Source organism: Euprymna scolopes, chromosome 6 (genome assembly GCF_053919585.1).
Source record: "Euprymna scolopes isolate OS-2025 chromosome 6, ASM5391958v1, whole genome shotgun sequence".
In the NCBI taxonomy this organism is placed as follows: Eukaryota; Metazoa; Mollusca; class Cephalopoda; order Sepiida; family Sepiolidae; genus Euprymna; species Euprymna scolopes.
The window spans coordinates 28416364-28437870 of NC_136487.1; the positions used below are offsets into that span (position 1 = coordinate 28416364).

At 34.4% G+C, this 21507-nt stretch overlaps 1 protein-coding gene and 1 pseudogene across 1 annotated transcript in view; both read right to left on the minus strand.

The window, feature by feature from the left end:
• Positions 1-3277: 3277 nt before the first annotated feature.
• The window catches only part of LOC145277589 (uncharacterized), a 56665-nt gene continuing 38435 nt past the window's right edge, over positions 3278-21507 (minus strand). The window contains exons 2-3 of the mRNA XM_080129103.1: positions 14813-15577; positions 3278-6815 (exon numbers count right to left, since the gene is read on the minus strand). Coding sequence (XP_079985229.1) covers positions 3910-6815; positions 14813-15577 — 3671 coding nt within the window. The 3' untranslated portion in view covers positions 3278-3909. The remainder of the gene's footprint in view (positions 6816-14812; positions 15578-21507) is intronic.
• Positions 8509-8625, minus strand: LOC145278377 (5S ribosomal RNA; annotated as a pseudogene).

The following is a 21507-nucleotide window of genomic DNA, read 5'->3' on the forward strand; positions in this document are numbered from 1 at the left end:
CCCCACTTATAGAACCATAAAAAGAATTGTTTTTTTAAAAATTGGAACTTCTCTATCATAGTCCAGTCAAGAAAAGATCGATCCAAATATTTTGCGAGAATAATCAATGTAAATTGAACGCTAACCAGTTTCTGTAGAGTTTTAATTTTAATTCCTCAACCAAAGTGGGTAAGTGCAGTCGGTGCTTAGGATACAGGTAACAGACGAATGTTTTTAAATATGTTGTATAAGCAAAAACAATATTACGTATTTCATTGTCATGCTGAAAATAGTAATACATCCAAAAATTACAAAAAATCATAGAGTAGAAAGTTTTTTTCTAGATAAAAGTAATTTTTACAGAACATTAGGTAAAATCGCATTTTTCTTGGACGTTATAAAATAAGCAGTACATGGCTATATGCAGGGGACATAACTCTAAAAGGAATATTTTAGATTTCTTGTACCATGATTGCAATATTTGTTGTCTATAACGAGACTTCTTTTTTTTTTTTTTTTTTTTTTTTTTACTAAAAACACAATAGCAATTGTTCTACTCAATGAATTTTAATAATTTTGGGATATATTACTATTTTCGACATGACAATTAAGTACGTAATATTGTTTTTGCTTAAAACAATATATTTAAAAAATCGATTTGTCGACTATAGCATAACAAGCACCATGCAGTCTACTCTACCATTTTGTCTAAAATTAAAATATCTTAAACCAAGCTAAGAAATCGAACGAGATATATATTAAAAAAAATGAAAAATCGAACAAGATATATAAAAGAACTTTAGTTTGTAAATATACAAAAACAGCTAAAGTAGAAAACCTTATATTTTTTTAAAGTTGCGTGAGTTGCATTTTTATGTTAAAACCGACAAATACGGTAGATAATACATCATTTGTTTAAGTAACCAATAAATTGTAACATCATATAGAGATGATAAATAATAATAATTAATAAGGGATAATGGATAGCATCCCCACTTCTAAAACTGTAAATATTAATATTTTTAAATCTGAAACATTTCATGCCTTGGACTTATGATAATAATAAATTAGAACATTTTTTATGAGTGTTTTAGAATTTCTACTTATATTTTAAATCTGCCAATTTTGAGGACAAACCTTCAAATTTAGATAAACTCTTGAATTCTTGTTATATTTATAGCAGTTTCATTACAATTACACAATCAGAAAAACATCCTTTTCTTCTTTATATTGTTCAATTTTTGAGGTGAGTATTCAAACTCTTAAAATTATAAAGCATTCTGAAACAAGGAATTTTGGTTCAATTATTTCAATAACTAAAATACCCTTTATTTTGGGGGATTTGTGAACATCTTGCTATAAAACTTCATAGTTGAATCTAAAAATGAATCTAAGTCTTTAATTAGAAATTTAGAAAATATAACAATATTTAGAATTGTCAGTTATGTTTAGCTTTGTTTTTTATTATTTAATTTTTATTAAATTTGTAAAAATTTCCGTTTATTTTTCTTGTGAATAGAAATATATAAAAAAATCAGATTCTGTTCATATATTTTTTTACGGGTTAAAAAAAAATCATTTTCTTTCAATAAGATGAACTTGACAAAATCGAGGTTAATAATTCAAGAGAAAAAAAACTTTAAATATTAACATTGTCTTAATAGTTAACAATTTCAAATGACTGATTTCTGGAATATTAAATATTTCCAAAACTTTAAATAAGCTATGGATGATAAAAATGTGCCTAAAACGTGTTTATAAATTAAAACATTCGGGAAAATACAAAGATTAAAAGATCATGAAAGAAACTTAATAATTTATTTAAAATTAAGTGAGAAAATATAGCCATAAAAATGAGAAAGTTAAAAATAATTTATTTATCTCCATGATCATTTTCTTATTTTCCAAATTAGAGATACACTGACAAATACATTCATTTAAGCACCCAAACATTAAAATAATGACTGTGATTTTGTATTCCTGTAGTTTAATACCATGTCAAATGGGAAACATTGACATAGAAAAAAGAAAATAAGTCTAAAATAATTTATTTGGCTTACCTACTCATTTGTTATATATTTGTATTAAAAAATGTATATTTAATAAAAGATATACATATTTTAAATCACAACATTTATTGGTTCTGAGCAAAGTAACCCATAAACAACCAGTTATGTAGCTTACTTTCTGTGACTAAACAATGTTTGACCCCTTATTACTTTATTCAAACATTTAAGATAACTTCACAGGCTTATATTAAATATTAATTTTTTTTAAGCGTGACTAAATTCCCAATTGTACTTCTTTAAAAATAGTGTATGCTGCCAATAGTAATGTTAAGTAACATATTTAAATAAAATAAACAAGCAATTCATTATTGAAATTATATTTCTGAATTTTTTTTTTTTAGATGAGAATTGATAATTTGTATTATTTGGATTATTCGAACCACTGTTCTTAGCTTGAGTTTTATTTTCACATTTTGGCCAATGTAATCTCCAACCTTCTTCAAGGGTATCTTGTCGAACTTCACAATGTTTCTGACAAACTCAGGAATCAGCACGGAATTTAAAATGGAACCCTTTATTTAATCCACAGGGGTAGCATGCTCTTGTTCCCTCAGCCATAAGTCATTCGCAATTGTATTTTTAGTATCGCTTGCATTGAGGATTGAATTTTTAATTTCCAGAAGAGTGGCACTTACAATTGAATTTTGCCAGTACCAAGTACCTGTGGTGTAATGGATAAAGTATGTGGAGGTTGAAGGCTCAATCGTCAGCATGTGAAATACTATGAATAGAATTGCGAATTACTTAGGACTTCTACTTGGCTGACAGAACAAGAGCATGCTACCCCCAGGGATTAAATAAACAGTTCCAAGAAACTTTATACAGATTCCAGAGTTCAACAAAATATACTTAGAAGGTTGGAGGTTACATCGGCCAAAATGTTAACACTCAAAATGAGATCAGTAGTCATTATTGAAAGTTTATGATTAGATTTAGTTTGATCGATTTAGGCATAATAACCCGTTGGTTTTAGTTATTTAACGTTGAAAGACATTTATTGGAAACAATTTTATGTGATTAATTGAAGACAAGTCGCTATTTCATTCATACCTGCAAACGAAATTGCAGTTCCATGTCTTCCCTGGAATTAATAGTTTATAATTCAACAATATATTTGATAGGCATAGGGGATTGAACGATTTATAAAATAACTTGTTTCGCTTTCATCATGGTGTGATCGTGAGGAAGGATGTAAAAAACTTTAAAAAATCATTAAAAATTAATTTTTCTATTTTTTTTTTTTTTAAATGATACCAATTTGCTTAAAATGTACCAAACCATTTATGAAAAACAACAGCAACAAAAAGAAATGGCTCATGATGACAGACGAAGAAGAAGACAGGAGAAGAGGTAGCAACAAATAAAAAAATAGAAATATATTGAAAAAAAAAAACAAAAAAAAAACGGGTTCTTATTCAGAATTCAACTTAATTAAAAAACAAAAAGAGAAAAAAAATCTACAGAAAAAATTTTTTGATATAGTTATCCATCACGAAAATGTCATATTCCAAAAATTATGTAAATTGATTAAGTAGGGTTTTTTTTACAACAATTTGAAGTGATTAATGTGAAAGTGTTAGCATTACAAGGTTAATCTTGCAAGTTTGAATTATTGTGAAGTTATGTGCCCTTGGTTTTTCAAGATGGCAATGTAAAACAATCCTGTTTTGCTTACTCATAAAATTTGATTTTCTAAGTTAAAAAAATAGACCGACTTAATCAATTTATGTGATTTTGGGAATATGACATGTTCATTCCATATAGAAATGTACATCATAAAGATTTTTCATTTTCTGTATTTTGTTTTTTTTAATTAGGTTGAATTCTAAATAAAAAAAATTTTTTTTTTTTTCACAGCAGTTCAAACTTCAGCATCAGATACATCTTCAGCCGACATAATTTTGGGATGTTTCTTAAAGTAGCTTGATACAAGCTTTTTCGCAACGTCTTTAGCATTTGATGCGTTGCTGGATGATATTTTAACAAAACGATGAGTCAGCATCTTTGCTAACATCTTAAAGAGTTCCCTCGAACCAAATTTACCATTCTTATAAAGTGGATTTAGATAGTTCACCACAAGATTGGCCGCTTTCTTCATCTCGTGGCTGCTGGTGCCCGAGGAAGAATTTGGACTATGCTCTTTTGACTCTTTCTCATTTTCAATTCCCTGTGATGCGGATTTGTGGTGCGTAATATCTGTTTTCTTTGTTTGTTTGGTGGTTGATGCTTTAGATTTGCTAAAATGATCCTCTTGATCGTCAATTTTGTCAACTGTGTAGGTTTTGATGATGGGGTCATCTGCAAATTTTACTGTCTCTCGTTTTTCTTCACGGTGTATATTGCTTTTGCCTGGCTTTACAAGGCTACCTCGGTGGACATCTTCTACTTTTGTACCCTCGGCGACAGTTTTCACTTTTTCAGAGTTATGGATTTTTAAAGATGTCTCTGCTTTGGGATCACCGAACACGTCGCTGTCTGACGGGATTTTGGACTTTTCAGAGCTCTTTATTTTATTCGGAGTAAATTCGCTCGTTTCTGTTGGCAACAGTTTAGTCTTAGGCACATCTTTGCTGGCTACTTCTTTCGTCAAAGAAGCCGGTTTTTCTTTGTTTGTCTCATTCGATAATTTAAGTTTTTTTGCGTCTTTCTGATTCGACTCCTCATGTTTACGTTTTTTGTGATTGCTGCTATGCGTCGATGAGTGTTCTCGGTGCCTGTCTGAATGTTTGGAACTCCTTGAAGAATCATCTTTTTTTCCAGAATGAGAAGATTTGTGATGGTTGTGTTTTGTCGAACTCGAGTGTTTATGGGAGTTTGTGTTTGAACTCGATGAATGGGTCTTTGCAGTTGTTTGGCTGTTTTTCGCATTTTTTATTTTCGACCGATCATCTTTTATGCTTTTAATCTCATGCTCTCTGCCTTCCTCCTTCTCGTCCTCATCCGAGGTTAAACCGGTTGAGTGAGACACCCATATAGGGCTCAGCACAGGCTCTTCAACGCCTTCACTCTCATTATCTTCGTTTGCCGAAAGATTCTCAACTTTGGACGAACTTGTAGGCGTATTCTTTTCTTCAACGTCATTCCGCTTGGAATCAATGTCAACATGTTTTTGCTTCTTGTATGACTCCATTTCAGATTGGTACAAATCAACAATCATTGAAGGGTCAGCGTGTATGATTTCTGGGCTGCGGGGCTTAATTTTAACGGGTTCTTTCTTTGGAAAATAGCGGTTTTTTAACGCTGACTCTTTCTTGCGATTTGAATCAGAGGACAGTTGGGGACTAGAAGAGGAATTTCCAGCATTAATAACTTCATCCGAAGATGATATTTTAGGGGAACTGATAGCTTTTTTTGAGGGCAGCAACGTCGTCATTATTAGCTCCTCATCCTCATCTGTTGTTAGTCCAGTTGATTCAACATTCTCAGAAGCTGAAGACAATTTCAAATTTTCTTTTGTTCGACTCGATCCACCTACGTTACTTTTGACTGTCTGTTCGACATCAGAATCAGAACTGATTTCTGTAGAATTCGATAAATAATCTGAATGCCGGGAAAATTTCTCCCTTTTTTTCTTCTTTTTCTTTTTGGACTTCCTTTCTTGGGCGTACTCCACTTCGTGTTGAGAAAGTGCGTCATCGAATGACAAATGTTTTTGCTTTTCGCTATCACTAGTATGCTGAGAAGAAACTTTTTCTTTGGACGATTTCGGAACAAGGCATGGATGGATCTCTCTTTTCTCTGTCAGTTTTTTAATCTCAAACACTTTCTTCAGGACGTACGTTTTGTAGAGGTTGGCAAATTTGCTGCCTTTAAAAAGCTCGTGTTCCAGATCTGTGCAACATATAGGCACCTCATAATCGACACTGCGCAAACGTTTTAAATTTTCTGCAAAATGTGTTTCAAAGTTATCAATCAGAGCCTCTTTCAGCTTCTCGAAGCAGTGCATTCGGACACTGTAGCTTAAATTAGGCACGCGCTGACTCTCTGGATCCCGCAACGGACAATCCTCAGGAATCACATCCGATTCTCGTTCTGCATCGGAATTGGAAGTTGTTTTGCGCCGTTTTAATTCGTTCATGATAAGATTCTTGCGTTGATGTTTCTCGTTCTCCAACTGCTTTTCTCTATCAGTGTCATCATCATCATCATCGCTCCCTTCAATAGTCTTTTCATAATGAATGGTGTCATTTTTCAAACCAAGCCGACCACCACCATAAAGTTCAACATCAGGGTCTTCCGGCTCTTTGACCATTCTCGTGCTGCCATACTGCTCGCGGCACCAGCGTCCATAACTACCCCGCAGGAGATCAGTCACTTGTTGTTCAACATTTCGTGGATTCTTGCAATGATCACAATTCTTTTGACAGTTGGGTTTCTCGTCTCCAAAATATTCGGTAATTACACGGTGCCGACAGCGTGGCATTTCGCAGTATTTTACCATGCACTCAAAGTTAATTTCTGCCGATTTTACAGAGTTTGGGGCCTGGTTTTTGTATTTATTGTAGTTGCGGGTGGCATCTTGCTTCAGAAGGAAAGAGATGGCATCTCTGTCACGCCGCGAGTAATATAAACAGCACCACGACTGATTGCCATCACGGCCAGCTCGCCCAGATTCCTGGTAGTAACCAGACATGGTCTTTGGTAGGGTCCAGTGGACAACAAGACGCACATTGTGTTTGTCGACACCCATTCCAAAACTGATTGTGGCAGCAATCAATGGAATGCGTCCTTCCATCCAGTCAATTTGAACTTGAAGCCTATCAACATCTGTAAAGACAGAAAAAAAAAATTTCATGACTTAGTTATATAGTAATTGTTCTTTTGTTTTTTTAATACAGACAAAGAGAAACTTATGAAATATATCTCTGTTATAATAAGTATCCTAAACCAAATTTTTATCTTTATTACATACTAGTAGGGCTACCCGGCATTGACCGGGCCATATAAAAAAAGGAAAATAAAGTTGCGTTTGACTACACTTGCTAAATGATTTGTTTTAATTATTTTTACTGTGCAATAATCTATATCAGTTTGAAAAAAAAAAAAAAAAATCTACTGATGCCAGTTCACTGCTACAAATTTAGAATAGAGGTATGTGAGCAAGAAAAAAATTTTAAGTGGCTACGATTTAAAAAAATGTTTGTGATTTACATAAGTAATATTTATACATTTAATAGTAATCTGATCAACTCTCAACTAAATGAACCACCGATAAAAAGAAAAAAAATTATTGAAATAAGAAAATTGATTTATTTTAATTTAATTAACCACTGATAAAAAAAAAAAATTGCCAACAAAATACAAAACAAAAATATATTAAAAATTCTTTTAACTCCGTTTAAATGCAAAAGCTTATCAAAATAAACGTTTTGAAATATGTTAAAAATAAGAAACAAAACGGCCACCTTATGGCGGACGCAAACGCAAAAACTAATAGTTATAAGACAATACTCTGTTCGGCTATAGTGATGTTTATACCATGATGTTGCAAATTTATGTACTTAACGTATCCGAGAGGTGAAACAGTTCACGCATGTGCAGATCTTAAAATCGTTTTAAATGAGACGATTTCACACGACCCCTCCACATTAGATTTTGCGGTCGTTAAGTAAGAAAAAATTAATATTTCATTCTAAACTTCACATATTATGCATCTGAGTAGATATCTTTTAAGACAGTACCAAACTCATTCTTATTCAAGTTGGATTTCGAAGCAAGACATACAAATAAACACACATACATACACAGAGACGTTTGCCCTAGCCTGGGTGCCTGGCGTTGCTCGAGTGTTAGGCGGTGTGTGTTGAGCAAAACAGAAAAAAGTGGTAGTAGGCAGGCAGGTTCGAACCTGTACCGCGAAGGAGGAAAAGAATGTGAAAAAAAAAAAAAAAAAAAAAAAAAAAAAGATGTGACATTTTGCCGTTGCGTCCATCACCAAACCGGAAGTGACAATGGTTTAAATTAAGGCTAGTCAATCGAAAAAAGCGGATGACTTCGAAAATATTGGTGAAAAAAAGCGACTCCTCCCTGTAGAAAAGTGCCAAGTTGAGGATAAAGGAATTAATGTTTTTAGCCAATTTTTCGATATCTGTTGTTCTAAGGGTCGAGCTTTAAAACGATACTGATCTCGTGAAAATCCATTGTCTCTGGTGAAAGTTTTAGGCAGACATAGATGCATACATATATACATACATTTAAACAGACAGGTGAGATTTATAGAGAATAGAGACGGTTTATATTGCTGATATATCAAAAAGGTTTTCATCTACAAAGTATGTTAAAAGGCTTCCTTCAGTCTTGACAGACTATGGATATCCACGGTAAGGGTGCCTACGCGTGAAATTTTTGTGGCAAGAGTTGCGCAATCTCCAACCACACTTCTCCTGAGTCAACATTGTTGAATACCAGTGGCAAACGGAGGTTCAGGACGACTGGAAACAATGCCGAGATAAGTGGAAAGCACATACAGCGCCTAGAATTCCCAAATGGTCACCCATCTGGTATTAGCCAGGCTCAACGTTGCTTAACTTTGGTGATCTGTCGGGAACCGGTGTGTCAACGTGATTATGCCGTACATACAAAGTATGTTACATTCAAGTTATATCCAAAGTATTGGAGCGAAAGGGCAGTCAATGCACATCCACGTGCTGATCTTCCCCCACATTTTTCCCTAATGTCTATGAATCCAGCTGGTGTGCCTGCAACCTTTTTTCCACTATCTGGGGACCTCAACATTAAACTACAGACAGCCACTTTTATTAGTAGTGGCATTCATGCACATTCGCAGATGAGTGTGGTGTGAAAATGCAGATATACAGATACATACACACAGAGGAGTATGAGTGAGAGAATGCATGTAAGTGAAGGCGCTAGGTGTATAAGTGTATGTATAAACTATAGGTGCATTCGAGTGTGCAGGGACATGCAAATGGATGAATGGGTAGAGAGGCTAAAGATGGGTACAAGCATGGATATGAGGACAGGTGCATATATGTTTGAGTGTGTGCGCGCAGGCACATGATACACAGATGTGGGTGTGTATGTAGTGGCACATGTGTGTGGGGGGGATACAGACGTGTAGATATGTGTGTGCATATGTATACACGGATGTTGCAGATAAGTGTGTGTGTCTGTATAGATATAAGTATGTGCGCATATGTGTTGTAAACAGTGTTCCTTCCTTAGCATTTAGGCATGCTTCCCAGTAAAAAGTTATTTAAATATGCCAATCTGTCAACATCACAAGAAAAGATTAACAAAATGCCTATAAATAACTATATATGTATATGAGTGGGAGGAGGTGTGGCGTTGTGTGTATGTATATATGTGTGTGTGTGTGTGTGTATGTATGCGAGTACATATGTATATGTAGAGGGATGTGGGGATTTTTGAGTGTGTGTGTGCATATATAATTATAGAAAAATGTGAGCATAAAAAGTAATATGGTTAAGCATAAACATGGAAAAGTAAAGGACTAGTTGTTAAAACTGGAAAAGAAAAGGACAAGATATTTTAGTAAAAATATAATAAATTTATAACTTAAAATATTGCAGCTTAAGAATTGATTAGATAATGTTATAATTGAATTGTTAAAAATATTCTTAATTCTGCAATATTTTAAGTTATAAATTTATTATATTTTTTACTAGAATATCTTGTCCTTTTTTTCCCCAGTTTTAACAACTAGTCCTTCACTTTTCCATGTTTAAGCTTTACTTTTCATGTTCGCATTTTTCTATAATCCATGATTTTTCCAGGTTTCCAATAAATTCACTTGTTCTTTGTTTAATTTCAGTCTTATTTTTTTTGCCTCCATAAACACATATGTAATAACAATGTACGGCACTCGTCTTCTTTCAATAAAATACCCTAAATTATCTCCCTTTCATCGTTTCATTCCGACTGTTTCAAGAGTTACTTCTCTTTTCACGACAGTAGTCACTGAAGCAATGATGTTGCTACGGAAACCAGTCATAAAGAGCGTTGCTCACCTTCTTACATAGTTTTACGATTTTAAACAATTCATAACTTTTGTTTTACATAACAAAAATTGAAAAAAATTTTTTCACAATATAGCTTAGAAGGTAATCTATAATCTGTAATAATTGTTTGAAATTTGGTCAAAAAATGAATGACCGGTGGAGCTTTAAGCAGTTCTAAATGACTAAAACTGCCACAACCATATATTAAAACACTACCGTGTTTGAATGAGATATATATATATATATATGGATGAATATATGGATGGTTGTATAGTATATGGACATACAGTGTGTGTGTGTGTGTGTGTGAACAGACAGTTGCAGGATTCTTGAAAATCTGTCCCACCCAGGTCTCTTCGGTTTAGCACACGCATACGTCTGCCAGCTTCAGATATGAAGATAAGACATAAAGACGACTCTAGCTGGCTTTATGTAATAACAATGTACAGCAGTGACAGACTCCACCTCCACTTTTTTCTTCTTCTCTTTCATACAGAGGCATAACTGATGACCTACCTATAATTTTTCTTAATGCAAGAAACAAATACTAGCAAAATTTAAATTATCACAAATTGTGGACGGAGCAATACATAATTTCAATACAGTTTCTTCTGATGAATTTATCTTTGAATTTAACTGGGTGCATCAGCAATGGTTTACTTATGAAAAAAACAAAAAAAAAAAAAAAAAGATTTTGAAATTTTTCAACTTTCCAATTTACAAAATAGTTATACGTCACAAAAGTAAATATTCGTTCAGATTTAATATACCTTCCTCAAAATTCAAAACATGGAGGGTCAAATGCTGTGAAGGGGTCATATCGGATCCGAGGTAGCCAACTAACCCCACGATTGCAGTGGAGATGAATAGTAAACACATTAATAACAACTCCCCTTCCCCATCATTTCCCCTAAATGGCCTGAATTGTCATTCTTTGGTTAACACAATGCTTGTGTGAATACCATCTGATGAATTTTATTAATCTGATAAGATGAAATAAATTATGAGAAACGGCTAAAATGTTGTGTTGATTTTTTTTTTTGTAACTTATACATACTAGCAGTTCACCCAGCGTTGCCTGATCATAACATATGCTTAAATATTATGTTTTAAGTCATGCAGATTTCATATTTATTATTTTAGGGCCAATTCTTTTTCGATTATTATTTTGTATCTAATATATAGTAGTGATTTCAAAAGCAAAAAGTAAAAAATTAAAAAAAAAAAAAAATGACTTTTGTGCCATCAACTAAAATCGAAACTAAAACATGTAGTTCTCCAGCCTTTTCCAGTAGCATATGACCTAAATCTATACGTATAAAAAAACTGTTTAACCTATAACTTTTTATTAGTGCATGTGCAGAGAAAAACAGGAATAGTCAACTTACACCAGGCCAACGTTTTTTTTTTTTTTCAATGTTGACTCCTTAGCAGCAATTTTACCGATTAAAAACCAAATCGAAAGTGAACTACAGGTTCGAATACCCTTTATATCAAATTTCAACTCTGTAGACCAAATATTTATAGAGGAGTTTAGTAGGGACTTTTTGTACACACACCGATAAGGTAACTTTGAAATATATATTTATTTATATAGCATTACAAGCGTATGCTGTATTTTCGTGGATATCAGCAATATTACATACCTAATGTGCTTCAACAAGTCATATCTTTTTTATTTGTTGATCAATTCTTAAAAGATTTACAATGATGGAAAGAGAATAAAATAAGCATTCCAATGATGTTAATTTATTTTTCTTTTATGCTCCAAGTTAAAAATGAAAAAACGGTAAAAAAAAAAATGACAACAAAAAGGGAAACAATTTTTTCAATGTTTACATTTTATACGTTACATTTGGATACATATGTGCGGGGTTAAATTTGATTGGATATGACTGAAATTTTACTTGATTCTTATTTTTACGACCACAGGAAGCAAAGTTACGACCGAGCAAAGTTGACAAAGAATATTTCAAAATTGATAAATCAGCATATATCATCCATTTTCATAAAGATAATAGTTTCAGAATTATTTTCATGTGTAACATGTAAATATTTGATAATTGCGCAGAATTTTCTTTAAAATGTTATCTTTTATAGAAATCAAATCCGCTTACAGAAAAACGGTCGCTAAGCGTGTCATGCGCTGAGTTGACTAAAGTATTCTCTTAAAAATAGAAAACTGTTTTTCTGCTTTCGTCTTATTAGACTAGCCAATTTTTTATTCTGAATTCAAAAACATTATTTTCAAGTTTTTCAAATTTGATTTCCAAACAATACTATTTTGTTGCTTTTAATACTTTTAGTACACATGCACTAAAAGCGTTAAAAAACAACAAAATGTTCGAAGTACTTGCATTTAACTTCTTATTTGTACTTAAGGTAGAATTGTGTTTATTAGTGGTAAAAAAAATAACAAATAAAAGGTACTCGTGTACTTATGCTACCATGCTGAAATAATAACATTATTTAGAAACCCATTCTTAACATGGGGAAGGCAGGGTGTTTTTTGTTAACTATTCTGTACTTTTACCTAACAATTAAATAAAAAAGATATCGTGAAACTTGAATTTATTTTTAACTCATTGTCGAGACCATTTTTTCGAATCTGTAAAACAAACCAGTTTTTTTTTTAACTGAGGATATCTAAATAATAATAATTAGGCGGTTCGATAAAGAATTTCATTGTGATGCATTTTGTAAATTTTTACCTTGCTTCCACCTTAACATTTTTCTTTAAAATGATTACCTTTAAAGGTTTTCGGGTATGCTGAAAACGAATATCACATTTAAATTTTCCGCAAAGTAGCTTTCCGGATATTAAACAATGTCATTTCTTATGTTATTGCTGGTGGCCATCTTGGTATGCGTGTTTGTGCATAATTTCTTGGGGTTCCGCTTGCGTGTACCAAGATGGCCACCAGCGATAACATAAAAAATGACATTGCTTAATATCCATAACACTACTTATTTGCAGAAAATTTAAATGTGATATTCGTTTTTAGCATACCCTAAAACGTATAGAAATAATCATTTTAAATGTTAAGGTGGAAACAAGGTAAACAATTACCGTTTTATTTCTTTGTTTACATAATTGAATTTTTAGTAAAACAACAGAATAGAAATGACAAAAATTACCATCAACTCGTGAATATATAGTTGTTGCTTATCAGGATTCCTGGTATTCTCGTACTGTGAAAGTTACATCGAGGATTCATGTAGAGTACGATTTATGGTTGTATTTCAGAACATATGAGTATATTTTAGGCCAGATATAGAGGATTTAAAAAATTGAAAATTGGACAGGTCCCAAAATGCATAAGTTCTGGGATGGGAATTTCCATCTTTTACAGAAATCCAAAATCTATATGAAAAATTTTCTTTGATTTATTTCTGAGATTAATTAATATCTATTCAATTTTTTTTTTTTTTAGGGGAGTAGTAAATACCGGCCATGAATGCTCTTTAGGCATTCAATGGCTACACCCAAGATTAAGCTCTCCTTTGGTGAAGAGGCAGGAAAATGGCTGCTCTCAATAAAGCTATATTTAAATACCACTATAATATTTAGTTTTGTTCATGAATAGACACTCACTGTATGATACCATGCGCCAGTTTAAAAAAAATTGAAATTTGTACATCTGAATTTATAATTCATGGCTTATGGTAAAGAGATACAACAGATTTGACTACATAATCAGAAAGAGCACAAAATTTTACAAGTTTTATGAGAATAGTTTGAAAAATAAACAAATGGTGACGAAATTACCAAATTTCTTGAAATGTTGAGGCCCGTAATTTAGCTCACTTTTTCTAAAGAAAAATGTCCACGGAAAAGCCTAAATTTGGAACTTAAAATTCTCATAACTTTTGAACTACTGATGGTATTTGCATAATTCAAACGGTTTTAAGCATCTTTTACATAGCTCTTTTCATGCAATTTGATAAAATAACAATTATCTAAAAAGAAAAAAAAATCAACTTGTAATGTTACTATACTGCTATATATATATATATATATATATATCCAACAAATCAACTGGTATGGAAACCTGTGATTATAGGTCTTACAAAATATTATTGGCAGTAATATTCTATAAAGACAATCCCATCTAAATAAAAATTACTCAATATACAAAATAGAGCAAATAAATCAAATTTTAGTAATTCAATAAATTTAAAATTTATGGCATGAAATGATTAAATTTCATATCAAAAATTTTTTTATTATTATGTAAGACAAAGAATACATTTGAATATTTGAAGTGATGGCAGACATCGAAATCCTATAGGATAAGGAGATATAATATTTCAAATGTATTCTTTATCTTACATATAATAAAAATTTTTGGATTTGAAATTTAACCACTTCACATCTTCATTTAAATTCATTGAATTACTAAAATTTTATATATATATATATATATATAAAAATATTTCCTTGTGTTAGAACATTTTCATCTTAAATTCTACGCAATTATGCAGAATTGCGAGACCATGCATAAATAGAATTCAGCAAAATACTAATCATCTAATACGAAACCATAAAAAATGAATAAGTATTTAGCTCTCATTTTTTTTAAAGGAATATGCAAATTAGTTCATCTGCATGTATTTGCTTGCATATCCATGACTGAGTATATTAAAAATGTTTTGATAATTTTTAAAATCGAAAAGTAGGCTTTTAATATCAAAGTGAGAAAAAAAAAAATCAATTTTTTATATATTAGTACACAATTAAAGTTCTGTATTTTTAGCCATTAAGCAGTGCACTATACTTACCCTTTAATCCAGCATGGTATGCTTTTGTTGGGAAACCTTGTTGCTGCAATCGTACAGCTACCTCCTCACATGTATCCCTAGTTCGACAGTAAATTATTCCACAACCAATCTCGCTCCAATTGTGATCTTCCGGTGGTAAACCAAGTCGATCCATGACGTATTCCAAAAGGTCCTTAAACGGGTCATCCAGAGTTTCTTTCATACGCACCTCATAAAAAAGGTTTGATCGGAAACAGCTCGTCTTAAACGATGCAAATGGCTTCCGAAGGCCAAGACTCTTTACAATGTCTTTGATAACTTGTGCTGTTGCCGTGGCGGTCACTGCAATGATCGGAACATTGGGGATCTTATTTGCACGTAAAAATCCAAGTTTTGAATAATCAGGTCGGAAATCATGGCCCCACTGGGATACACAGTGGGCCTCGTCCACAACGAAGTAATTGAGAAGGCCAGCATGGTTGAGACTGTGAAGATGCTGCTGCAAGAAATTTGTAGCAGCTTGCTCGGGTGTGATGAAGAGGAGCTTTGTCTTGGGGCATTTGCGGTTGAGGTCCGTTGTGACTCTGTTCTTTTCGGTCATTGTCTGCTTTGAATTGATGGTGGCCACACGGATGCCAAGATCTCGCATATGATCCATCTGGTCTTGAATAAGAGCCAGCAAGGGGGAGACAACCACAGTGACGCCATTCTTGTACATTGCTGGTAATTGATAACAGAGGGACTTTCCGGCACCAGTTGGCATGGAAACAAAAATATCTTGTTTACCTGAGAAAAGAAAAAAAAAATGAATCTTAGAGCATGATGATAATAAAAAGTGGGACTGAGGGGGGGGGGGTCACTGCAAAGTCCCAACCTGGGAAGTACAATAAAAAAAATTGAGAAAAGAAAAATAAAAGTTTGCAATTATTTCCTTGGTTAAGTTAGTGATAACATTCTTTATGATTACACGTATCTTTAGCCTGACAGTAAATTATTCCATAACCAATTTCGCTCCAATCAATATCATCTGATGATAAACCAAGTTGATCCATAATGTACTCTAAAAAGTCCTTAAATTGGGTTTTCTAGAGCCTCTTTCATACGCACTTTATGAAAAAGGTTTGGTTGGAACTTCAAACAAAGCTAATGGCTTCCGAAGGCCAAGATTCTTTACAATGTCTTTGATGACTTGTGCTGTTGCCGTGGCAGTCACTGCGATGCATGGAACGTTGGGGATCTTACATTTAGATGCGAGTGAACAATGACACACAAAAAAAAAAAAAAAGAAAGAAAAAAAGTTTCATTCACTGTGGAGTCCCAACCTATGAAACAATAAAAATTAGAAAAAACTAAATAAATAAAAACGATAAAAAAGTTTGTGATAATATTCTTTACTATATGGTATCTCTATTTGGCCAGGGAAGTCATTAAGAACAAGAGCAAAATAACTTTTATTGAATAAAAAACAAGTTATTAAAATAAATAATTCTCGAAAATCATTAATTTTTGTGTTGACTTGATTTTCTTACAACAGAATTAAGATTTTGTTTAAAAAAAGAGTAACATCTGTTTGGACCTGGTCAATACCAAATGGTGATAATTTTGGAATGCCAAGCGCTGTATGTAGGACATCGATACCTTCCTGCAAAATCTACAAAAACTTAATGTTGTCATCTCATCTCGATCTCCTAAGATCCTCCTAACATGGCCCAAGCCATGATCTGGTGTGCATTTTGGCCAACTTGCAACTGTCCTCAAGTTTGTCCAACTGACATCAACCAGATACCATCTTCACCTTTAATCATCAAGTCCAATCCTAAAACTAAGTCTAAATATATCTCGGGTCCTTTTGTTTTCGTTCAACGCCACATCCCAATTCACAACCCTACTTCAGTTTTCTTTTTTCTACCATGGTAAACAACTTCCTCACCATTGTTCTGCTGATAAATCCTATTTCCTATACCTTTGTTTGGCTGATAAACTTATTTTGCCTTTTTTTTTTTTTGTTATACATTTTCCTTTTTATCTTCATAACATCATTTGGGAGCAGGGAGGGGCAAAGGACATGCTAATAGTATCACAAAAGAATTGATCCACAAAACTATCACACTACTATAAGTCTCCTCTCACTTTTCTGCTAAAATCTTTAAATCAATCAATCTAGCAATAGTCGACGACCTTGAAAATGCATAACTTTGATCAACAATATTGATTTATACAATCCGATTCTACTGCAAATATCCTAACGCTTATCTCTGAACGCATATACCATACACTGAATAAGGCAGGTAAAGCTATGGCAGTAGTACTATTATTTCACCACAGGAAAATGTAATACAAGGTCAAAGGTGGGGAGAGTTAAACCTAAAGGAGGAGCACTCTGGCCGTTTAAAAATTGCCTCATCAACATTCCCCTTCAAGATACTTCACGTACTAAACAATAAACTTACTCCACCTGAAAGATGGAAGGCAAGGCCTGAGAGAGCAGATCTCCTAGGACAGAATGATGTCTCAGCCTACCAGATAAGAGGCCATCGAAATGACCCAGTTTCTGCTTAACTGATTGTCGAGATTGGAATCTCAACTGGTACATATCAGCAATCTGAGCGAGTGGGCAAATAAATGACGTGAATCGTAGTGCTTTGACACAGGCTGACATAAAGGTCTTTTCGAGGAAAATTTGTATAGCATTACTGGATGAATATTTGATATCATGGGGGGGGGGGCTAGCCTTGGCCGGTTGTCAAATACACTTAAATATATTTTAATTCATGCAGATTTTTTGTTTATTATTACAGTGCTAATTCTTTATTGAATATTATATATATAATACCGATTTCAAAAGTTAATAAAAAAAAAATTACTTGGGTGCCATCAGCAAGAATCAAAACAAAAACATTTAGCACTCCATCCATGTTCCTTACCATTTGAGCTATTGACAGATATATAAGAAAGATTTAAAATTAACCTACTTCAAGCTATTAATAAATTTGTGCATGTGAAAAAGTAATAGAAATATCCAGCAAGTTGAGATGAGCAGTTTGCATGAGTAACAAGGCGATGACTTAATTTTCTTAAACTCATTTTAATCCTAACAAATAGCATTAATATGGGAGGGGAGACTATTTTCAAGTATCGTCCTAAACTGGAAATGGAGCAACGGACTTATATTAAGTAGATATTAATAAATCCCTCTTACCTCATTCTTTTTTTTTTTTTTTTTTTTTTTTTAAATGGAGAGTAGATAATGCACTATGGATGTGTTATCGGCAGCTCCAGTAACTCTTGCTTCTCCTTATTTGTCCCTCAGTCCTCATTTCCAATGGGTGATTTTTCTGATAAAGAGTGAAGAAAAAGCTGCTTTCCAGGTTGGTAGTACTTCGTGAACAATAGCCCGAGATGTCAGAAATTTTCTGCTTTTATGTCTATCCTTGTGGCCATGTTACTAGTAAGGGTGCTGGAGGTAAATGTTTCATCTGGGCTGATGTTATCCGCCTGATAGTCAGGGATCCGAACCTTGGATTAACCACTAGGGAGGCTGTCCTATCAGCAGATGCAAAGTACTGTGGTTGCTGTATTGCCATTTGGTGAATGGATTTTGGACCATGCAGTAGTTTCTGGTGGGGCCACTTGATGCTATACTAGTGGGTAATTGTTACGGCTTTACCTTATGTGCTACAAAAAAAAAAAAAAAAAAAAAACTAGAACCCCATCCTCCAACATAGACCCCTACTACCATGTCTCCTTCTCCAATATCAGGGGTCTACATTCCAACCTTCCAGAGGTTGAAACACAATTACAAGAGACAAAAGCGGACATTTTCTTCCTAAGCGAAACTGGCATAGAGCTGACCACTTCCCTAGATGAGTTCATAATTAAAGGATACTCTAACTTAACATCTAAATCTGACCCCCAAGATCGCCATGGGGATGGAATATGTGCCTACATTAAAGATGGCTTTCCGTGTGGTAGGGATATCTCCAGAGAAGACCCTAATTTACCTTATATGTGCTTCCGGGTTGCACTTGCTTACACCACCACATTTATATTTGCCCTCTATCGCCCCCACAACAGTGGAGTTACTATCTTTAAGAGTATATCTGAGAAAATTGACCGCATTCTATCTGCTCATCCCTCGGCTAACATTCACATTTGCAGTGACTTCAATGTCCATAACGTGGAATGGCTGATCCACTCAAACAAGACAGATGATGAGGGAGGTTCTGTCATGATTTCGCCATTGCCTATGACCTCACTCAGATTGTTCACGAACCCACCCATGTGCCTGATACTACCAGTCAGTATGCAAGCCTTCTAGACCTTTTTCTCACAACTTCCCGAGCTATGTTCATGTTCCGTTCTATCTCCTCTGGGATCCTCCAACCACTCCGTTGTAGCAGTTAAGATAAAAATGAAATGTAATAAGTCTCAGATATATCTCTCCACCATACTGTATATCGATACTCTATGGCTGACTGAGATAGCTTCCGCACATCTATATCTGATCTACCCCTGCATTCCATGTTTAAAAAGGATGGGTCCTCTATAGTATCAGACCTGACCGAATGGTTAATTGTAGGCATAGACCGCTTCATACCAACCAAAAAATTCCAACAAAAACCTAATAGCCAGCCATGGTTCTCCCCAGAATGTGCTGCTGCCATCGCGCACAGAAATCACTTTTTCCATAGCTACCAACATAACAGATGTACTGAGACTAAAGCTGCTTTCAGGACTACCAGCAACCACTGTAAAAGAGTAATAAAAAATGCAAGAGAGCTATATGCTCAGTCCGTTAAATCCAAAGTAGCTGAGCAGCGGCTTGGTTCCCAACAGTTTTGGCAAATAGCAAACAGGATCCTGAACAGAAGTGTGCATTCTATCCCAACCATCATCAATGGACCTGAGGTCATCTCGTCAGCATCAGACAAAACCAAATTATTTGCCAAGAACTTTGCAGCTAATTCTACCCTATGCGATGAAGGCCATCAACTCCCCATATTTTTTCCTATAACAGACAACACAATATGCAACATACAAATATCTGTGCATGAGGTCGCCAAGCTAATCAAGAACCTTGATTCCAGTAAAGCAACTAGTCCTGACGGTATTCCAACTATAGTGTTGAAAAAGCTTCAACCAGAACTTGCCCCCATACTTACAAAACTGTTTAAGTGTTGCCTTAAGAAGTGCTTCCCAACACCCTGAAAAACCTCATCAGTATGCCCTGTATTTAAGAATTCAGGTGATAAGTCATCTCCCTCTCAGTACAGACCAATAAGTCTCCTGTGTGTCATGAGTAAGTTGTTGGAATCCATATTAAATAAAGTAGTCAACAACCTCAGCAGAAATAACCTTCTTAGTGACATACAATATGGTTTCCGTTCTGCTAGATCTACAGCAGATGTGCTAACGGTTATATCTTATAGGATTAGTGAATCTCTCAACAAAGGCTTCCTTTCCAGGGAAATTGTTCTTGACATATCAAAGGCCTTCGATAAGGTTTGGCATAAGGGCCTACTTCACAAGATTTACACCTACGGTGTAACTGGAAATGTTTTCTCAATTATTAAATCATTTCTCTCTAATAGGCCCATAAGAGTAGTGGTTGATGGACAAAAATCAGAGGCTCCCAGTATTAATGCTGGAGTTCCTCCGGGGTCCATCCTGGGCCCAACTCTCTTCTTGATCTACATCAATGATCTCCCAAAACACATACTTAAATCATTCGTTGACATCTATGCTGATGACACGACTATCTATGGCAACACATCAAAGGCCGTAAATGACCAAGTTCTCTCTTATTCTCTCTCCTCTGATCTTGAGTGCATAGTACAATGGGGGAAGAGGTGGCTGGTTACTTTTAATGCATCTAAAACCAAGCTCCTATCTTTACATCATCAACGCTCTGATCCCCATCTGGTATCAATTGAAATGGATGATTCTCATCTTGGGGAGACGCCATGTTTCGACAAGCTTCTGGGATTGATCTTTACTCCTGATCTGAAATGGAACACTTACATCAAGTCTGTTGCCAAGGTCGCTGGAAAGATGGTGGGATCCTTCTACCGCTCCAGAAGATATTTCACTGCTGATGAAATTCTCTTCCTACATAAAAGCCAAGTATGTCCAAGGATGGAGTACTGCTGCCACATCTGGGTAGGAGCTGCTAAAAACAGACTATCCTGCCTTGACAGAGTACAAAATAGACTTCATGGCTTAGTGGGGGATGCCCTTTTCTCTTCCCTGTAACCTCTCTCCCACAGAGGAGACGTTGCAAGCCTGTTTTTGTTTTATCATTATTTCCATGGCAAGTGCTCGTCTGAACTCCAATCTCTGGTCACCCTCACCAATACTTCATGAAAAACACCCGTCTAGCTGAAACCACTGTCAATAATTTTCCCCTCTCTTTAACGGCGCCAAAACCAAAACCTAGATTCCATGAACAAAGCTTCTTTCTTAGAAGTGCACGCCTGTGGAACTCTCTTCCATTTGCCTGTTTCCCACCTGACTACAACTTGGATGTCTTCAAATCCAACATAAACAAATTCCTGATAAACCGCCCCCTTAAGTAAGACATTTTATCAAATCTCCATTACTAATGATTACTACGATATTATCCCATTGATTATTGTACATGCAATAATTTTTATCCCCGAGTGGCTTCCGGCCTTGATAAGTGGTGACTACCATGTAAAAAAAAAAAAAAGTAACGT